This window comes from Salmo trutta, chromosome 12, assembly GCF_901001165.1.
Source record: "Salmo trutta chromosome 12, fSalTru1.1, whole genome shotgun sequence".
NCBI lineage: Eukaryota > Metazoa > Chordata > Actinopteri > Salmoniformes > Salmonidae > Salmo > Salmo trutta.
Window position 1 is genome coordinate 44,692,993 of NC_042968.1, and position 7,867 is coordinate 44,700,859.

Consider the following 7,867-nt stretch of genomic DNA (forward strand, 5'->3'; position numbering starts at 1 on the left):
TTCTTCAATGGCTGTGCGATGTTGCTGGATATTGGTGGAAACTGGAACACGCTGTCGTACACATAGATCCAGAGCATCCCAAACATGCACAATGGGTGACATGTCTGGTGAGTGTGCAGGCCATGGAATAACTGGGAGATTTTCAGCTTCCAGGAATTGTGTATAGATCCTTGCAACATGGGGCCGTGCATTATCATGCTGAAACATGAGACGATGGCAGCAGATGAATGGTACGACAATGGGCCTCAGGATCTGGTCACAGTATCTCTGTGCATTGGCATTGCCATGATAAAATGCAATTGTGTTCGGTGTCCGTAGCTTATGTCTGCCCATACCATAACCCCATTGGACTTGCAAGCCTACACAAGTATTGGTAAAATACATTAAAATGCATAGGACTATATATAAAATGCATATAATACATTTTATAAAATGCATATGCATAAAATGCATATAATACATTTTATACATAATTGTAAGTAAACTTTAAATGTGTGCACAAAATTGACAATTTCCGGGATCGTTTATTTCAGCTCATGAAACATGGGACGAACATTTTATATGTTGCGTTTATATTTTTCTTCGGTGTAGATAGCCTAGCCCTAGATCCTCTCATAATTATAATTCCCCCGCGGATGTTAGTACTAGAAAGGCAGACTAATCAGGACTATTCTGCCACCTAGTGGCAAATCATATTATTCTTAAAATCCAATATTTGCTTGTTTCATGTTTTTTTTAGGTGGAGGTATACACTGAGTGTACAAAACATTAGGAACACCATCCTAATATTACATTGCACCCGCTTTTTTGCCCAGAATAGCCTCATTTCGTCGGGACATGGACTCTACAAGGTGTCGAAAGCGTTCCACAGGGATACCGGCCCATGTTGACTCCAATGCTTCCCACATCTAGATGTCCCTTGGGTGGTGGACCACTCTTGATTGAAATTGTCTGGATGTCCTTTGGGTGGTAGACACGGGAAACTGATGAGTGTAAAAACCCAGCTGCGTTGCAGTTCTTGACACACTCAAACCGGTGCGACTGGCATCTACTACCATACCCTGTTGAAAAGCACTAAACACATTCCATGTCTCAAGGCTTAAAAATCCTTATTTAACCTATCTTCTCCCGTTCTTCTACACTGATTGAAGTGGATTTTACTGGTGACATAAAGGGTTCATAGCTTTCAACTGGATTTATCTGGTTAGTCATGGAATGAGCAAGTGTTCGTAATGTTTTATATACGTAGTGTATTTTGATCGGCTTTCTAATGGCACCTGCCTTCTCTGTGGATCTGAGAGAAAAAAAGTTAGGTTCTACCGAGATTTGAACTCGGATCGCAGGATTCAGAGTCCTGAGTGCTAACCATTACACCATAGAACCCCATGCTCCAACTTCATTCATATTGTGTATATAAATGTTATTTATGTAATAAGAATACCATTACATTGTAGCGGTTATTTTCTGTGGCGGAGTACTACTTCACTGGTGCATTTTTATCTGAAGTGCCTGCAATTCATATCGTAGAAAGGAATATTGGCCGTTGGTTTGCTTTTTTTGTTGGGGCTTGCTTCCCCTCCCCTAGCTAGCCAACGTCACAAAATCCCGGAAGTGTCAGTCTGAAAACAGACCGTCGCTGTTAGCTAGCTGAGTGTTTCAAAATCTATTTGCTAAATCGTCGCATTTTAAACAGCTTATACAAACGAAATACTCATATTTATCTTTTAGAAAATGGGAACCAGAGATGATGAATACGATTATCTGTTTAAAGGTAACATTACAGCATGATTCTCGATATCAAAGCTAGCTAGGTAGCTAACGTTAGCTAGGCAGCTGTTTAGCTAACGTTAACAGTCAAACCTTTTAATTCGTGTCTGTGAAGTATGATATAGGTGTGTGAATAGCTCTGACACATTATTTGTTTTATAAACGAAAACTACATATTGATGATAAATTATAAACATAAATTGTGAAGCAGTTGTATTGCAACGTTAGCTACCCAAACGCCTAACGTAAGTACGTTAGCAGCTGTTTCTAAACAATGCTGACTTTTGTATGATTAAGTGAGGTCGGGGTGTTTCCCGAGATAGCTAGATTAGCTAGCCAGCTGGTTAGCTTAGCTACATGCAACGAACATTGGTTATTTTCTAGCTACATTCATCTGTAGATAAATCATGTGATGTTATAATCTCCCTTTCCTGTTTTTTTCCCGGTGCTGTTTAAACTAAATTTCACAGATGTCATGTGTTGTGGCTATCTGTTTTGTTGTTTCCTATTTCAAGTTGATTTAACATAAAAAGCATAGACTAAGAATTAACGTTAGCTACACACCACTGTGGATGTTTGACCGTGTCACTGCAAAAGTGAATGGTGGTGGTCAGATATTTTATGTGATGGAATCTTGCCTATGTGGCTACACGTGACGTAACTATGTCATATCCCCATGTAATTGCTACACATTGACCTTTTGGCAGGCCCTGATTTATGCAGGAGCTTACATGGGTTGGAGCCCTGGGGGCCCTTGAGGCAGAGAAACATTGAAGTGTGTGTAATCCAGTCCTGACCTTTGGGGTCAATAAAGATTTTATTGAATTGAATCCATCACCCATTAATTTTGTGTTCCAGTGGTTCTGATAGGAGACTCGGGTGTGGGCAAGAGCAACCTGCTCTCTCGTTTCACCCGGAATGAGTTTAACCTGGAGAGTAAGAGCACCATTGGAGTGGAGTTTGCCACCCGCAGTATCCAGGTGGATGGGAAAACGGTGAAGGCTCAGATCTGGGACACGGCAGGACAGGAGCGCTACCGGGCTATCACCTCAGCGTGAGTATGCTGTAGGGTAAAGTTGCCCCATAGATGCTGATCTGGGGTCAGTTTACCATTTTTCCCACTAATGGTTAATGTTAGGATTGGGGAAGGGAAGCTGATCCTACATCTGTACCAGAGTTTACAATAGGAAGATTTGGCACTGGACAAGTGACCGGGAAGTATTGTATTTATTGAACCTTTGAGAAATGTACCGGTCATCCATATGTAATATATTCCATTTAGCAGACTCCACTTAGTCATGTAATATATTCCATTTAGCAGACTCCACTTACTATCATGTAATATATTCCATTTAGCAGACTCCACTTACTATCATGTAATATATTCCATTTAGCAGACTCCACTTAATATCATGTAATATATTCCATTTAGCAGACTCCACTTAATATCATGTAATATATTCCATTTAGCAGACTCCACTTAGTCATTTCATCTATTCCATTTAGACTCATTACTGTATCCTGGAATCCCACTGAGACTCATTACTGTATCCTGGAATCCCACTGAGACTCATTACAGTATCTCATTACTGTATCCTGGAATCCCACTGAGACTCATTACTGTATCCTGGAATCCCACTGAGACTCATTACAGTATCTCATTACTGTATCCTGGAATCCCACTGAGACTCATTACTGTATCCTGGAATCCCACTGAGACTCATTACTGCATCCTGGAATCCCACTGAGACTCATTACTGCATCCTGGAATCCCACTGAGACTCATTACTGTATCCTGGAATCCCACTGAGACTCATTACTGTATCCTGGAATCCCACTGAGACTCATTACTGCATCCTGGAATCCCACTGAGACTCATTACTGCATCCTGGAATCCCACTGAGACTCATTACTGCATCCTGGAATCCCACTGAGACTCATTACTGCATCCTGGAATCCCACTGAGACTCATTACTGCATCCTGGAATCCCACTGAGACTCATTACTGTATCCTGGAATCCCACTGAGACTCATTACTGTATCCTGGAATCCCACTGAGACTCATTACTGTATCCTGGAATCCCACTGAGACTCATTACTGCATCCTGGAATCCCACTGAGACTCATTACTGCATCCTGGAATCCCACTGAGACTCATTACTGCATCCTGGAATCCCACTGAGACTCATTACTGCATCCTGGAATCCCACTGAGACTCATTACTGCATCCTGGAATCCCACTGAGACTCATTACTGTATCATGGAATCCCACTGAGACTCATTACTGTATCCTGTGCTCCTGTCTGTCCTGTGATTAATGTATGTTTGGTGCTGTTGTGGAAGCAGGGAGGATATTGCAGTGTCAGTATGAACACAGTCAGGGATGTAAGGTATCAAGCATCTCAGAGGAGAGAGTTCTGACTTTTAGATCATAAAGAAGGAGATTTCATGGACAAACTGCTTCCTGGAGAAATGGAGAGGGAGGATAGGTGTTTCACATCAGACCTCTGAATATAGTAGGTCTAATCCCCAACGGTCGTTTATTCTTCAGTGTCCTTCTCCTGTATCATGGGAAAGCGCTCAGAGGTTACTGTCTCTCTCTATTGGTTAATGCACATTGATCTCAGAAGGATTCAACTCCTGTGATGTGTGCGAACTCAGCCCCCTAGCCAACGACCACAGTACTATCATGTCCTAGTGGATAGGAGTTCAGTCAGACACAGTACTATCGTGTCCTAGTGGATAGGAGCTCAGGAGTTTTATTTGCCACTGTGCTGTTGCTTGCTCTCCGAGGGTCTAGACCGGGGTACTGTAAAGCTCTGAGGGTCTAGACCGGGGTACTGTAAAGCTCTCTGTGGGTCTTTTTATTCATTTTTTTATTTTACCTTTATTTGACTACGCAAGTCAGTTAAGAACAAATTCCTATTTTCAATGACGGCCTAGGAACAGTGGGTTAACTGCCTGTTCAGGGGCAGAGCGACAGATTTGTACCTTGTCAGCTCGGGGATTTGAACTTGCAACCTTTTGGTTACAAGTCCAACGCTCTAACCACTAGGCTACCCTGCCGCCCCAGGCCAGGGTACTGTAAAGCTCTCTGTGGGTCTAGACCGGGGAACTGTAAAGCTCTCTGAGGGTCTAGACCGGGGTACTGTAAAGCTCATTGAGGGTCTAGACCGGGGTACTGTAAAGCTCTGAGGGTCTAGACCGGGGTACTGTAAAGCTCTTTGAGGGTCTAGACCGGGGTACTGTAAAGCTCTTTGAGGGTCTAGACCGGGGTACTGTAAAGCTCATTGAGTGTCTAGACCGGGGTACTGTAAAGCTCTGAGGGTCTAGACCGGGGTACTGTAAAGCTCTTTGAGGGTCTACAGTCGTGGCCAAAAGTTGAGAATGACACAAATATTAATTTTCGAAGTCTGCTGCCTCAGTGTCTTTAGATATTTTTGTCAGATGTTACTATGGAATACTGAAGTATAATTACAAGCATTTCATAAGTGTCAAAGGCTTTTATTGACAATTACATGAAGTTGATGCAAAGAGTCAATATTTGCAGTGTTGACCCTTCTTTTTCAAGACCTCTGCAATCCGCCCTGGCATGCTGTCAATTAACTTCTGGGCCACATCCTGACTGATGGAGGATTGACCACAAGTTCTCAATGGGATTAAGGTCTGGGGAGTTTCCTGGCCATGGACCCAAAATATCGATGTTTTGTTCCCAAAACCACTTAGTTATCACTTTTGCCTTATGGCAAGGTGCTCCATCATGCTGGAAAAGGCATTGTTCGTCACCAAACTGTTCCTGGATGGTTGGGAGAACTTGCTCTCGGAGGATGTGTTGGTACCATTCTTTATTCATGGCTGTGTTCTTAGGCAAAATTGTGAGTGAGCCCACTCTCTTGGCTGAGAAGCAACCCCACACATGAATGGTCTCAGGATGCTTTACTGTTGGCATGACACAGGACTGATGGTAACGCTCACCTTGTCTTCTCTGGACAAGCTTTTTTTGGATGCCCCAAACAATTGGAAAGGGGATTCATCAGAGAAAATGATTTTAACCCAGTCCTCAGCAGTCCAATCCCTGTACCTTTTGCAGAATATCAGTCTGTCCCTGATGTTTTTCCTGGAGAGAAGTGGCTTTTTTGCTGCCCTTCTTGACACCAGGCCATCCTCCAAAAGTCTTCGCCTCACTGTGCGTGCAGATGCACTCACACCTGCCTGCTGCCGTTCCTGAGCAAGCTCTGTACTGGTGGTGCCCCGATCCCGCAGCTGAATCAACTTTAGGAGACGGTCCTGGCGCTTGCTGGACTTTCTTGGGCGCCCTGAAGCCTTCTTCACAACAATTGAACTGCTCTCCTTGAAGTTCTTGATGATCCAATAAATGGTTGATTTAGGTGCAATCTTACTGGCAGCAATATCCTTGCCTGTGAATCCCTTTTTGTGCAAAGCAATGATGACGGCACGTGTTTCCTTGCAGGTAAGCATGGTTGACAGAGGAAGAACAATGATTCCAAGCACTTTTGAAGCTTCCACTCTGTTATTCGAACTCAATCAGCATGATAGAGTGATCTCCAGCCTTGTCCTCGTCAACACTCACACCTGTGTTAACAAGAGAATCACTGACATGATGTCAGCTGGTCCTTTTGTGGCAGGGCTGAAATGCAGTGGAAATGTTTTTTGGGGATTCAGTTCATTTGCATGGCAAAGAGGGACTTTGCAAAAAATTGCAATTCATCTGATCACTCTTCATAACATTCTGGAGTATATGCCAATTGCCATCATACAAACTGAGGCAGCAGACTTTGAAAATTAATATTTGTGTCATTCTCAAATCTTTTGGCCACGACTGTAGACCAGGGTACTGTAAAGCTCATTGAGGGTCTAGCCCGGGGTACTGTAAAGCTCTGAGGGTCTAGACCGGGGTACTGTAAAGCTCATTGAGGGTCTAGACCGGGATACTGTAAAGCTCTCTGAGGGTCTAGACCGGGGTGCTGTAAAGCTCATTGAGGGTCTAGACCGGGGTACTGTAAAGCTCATTGAGGGTCTAGACCGGGGTACTGTAAAGCTCATTGAGGGTCTAGACCGGGGTACTGTAATGCTCTGAGGGTCTAGTCTGGGGTTCTGTAAAGCTCATTGTGCGCTGTTGTTAAAAGGGCTATAATGGTACGCTGGCTTTTATTGATAAAATTGACCATGCCTCTTTGTCCACTGTTGATGATGTCATGTTGCAGGTACTACAGAGGCGCGGTGGGGGCCCTGCTGGTCTATGACATCGCCAAGCACCTGACCTATGAAAATGTGGAGCGGTGGTTGAAGGAGCTGAGAGACCATGCAGACACCAACATCGTCATCATGCTGGTTGGCAACAAGAGTGACCTGCGCCACCTCCGGGCCGTGCCCACCGACGAGGCTCGGGCGTTCGCAGGTTAGAGATGCCTCGTCGTTCTGAAGAAGTGTCACACCTTTCTGTTTTCTACTTACCTTCATTTTTAATGCTGCAGTCTCACAAAAATGTATGTTTTAATGTCACTTTTTATGCTTGCATTCATTCCTTTGGAATGTTCCATAACTGGTACGGTCTCTAATGTTCCATAACTGGTACAGCCTGGTACAGTTTCTAATGTTCCATAACTGGTACAGCCTGGTACAGTTTCTAATGTTCCATAACTGGTACAGCCTGGTACGGTCTCTAATGTTCCATAACTGGTACAGCCTGGTACGGTCTCTAATGTTCCATAACTGGTACAGCCTGGTACGGTCTCTAATGTTCCATAACTGGTACGGACTCTAATGTTCCATAACTGGTACAGTCTCTAATGTTCCATAACTGGTACAGCCTGGTACAGTCTCTAATGTTCCATAACTGGTACGGTCTCTAATGTTCCATAACTGGTACAGCCTGGTACGGTCTCTAATGTTCCATAACTGGTACGGTCTCTAATGTTCCATAACTGGTATAGTCTCTAATGTTCCATAACTGGTACAGCCTGGTACAGTCTCTAATGTTCCATAACTGGTACAGCCTGGTACAGTCTCTAATGTTCCATAACTGGTACAGCCTGGTACAGTCTCTAATGTTCCATAACTGGTACAGCCTGGTACAGTC

The 7,867-nt window shown here is 43.8% G+C and overlaps 1 protein-coding gene and 1 non-coding gene across 2 annotated transcripts in view; one reads left to right on the top strand and one right to left on the bottom strand.

Annotated features, from left to right (window-relative positions):
* Positions 1-1,311: 1,311 nt before the first annotated feature.
* Positions 1,312-1,383, bottom strand: trnaq-cug (transfer RNA glutamine (anticodon CUG)). The gene has a single exon. It is a non-coding gene; the product is annotated as a tRNA-Gln (tRNA).
* Positions 1,384-1,579: 196 nt separating this feature from the next.
* Positions 1,580-7,867, top strand: part of LOC115203620 (ras-related protein Rab-11A) — a 17,433-nt gene continuing 11,145 nt past the window's right edge. The window contains exons 1-3 of the mRNA XM_029768462.1: positions 1,580-1,771; positions 2,626-2,821; positions 6,993-7,186. Of these exons, the coding sequence (XP_029624322.1) occupies positions 1,732-1,771; positions 2,626-2,821; positions 6,993-7,186 (430 nt within the window). The 5' untranslated portion in view covers positions 1,580-1,731. The remainder of the gene's footprint in view (positions 1,772-2,625; positions 2,822-6,992; positions 7,187-7,867) is intronic.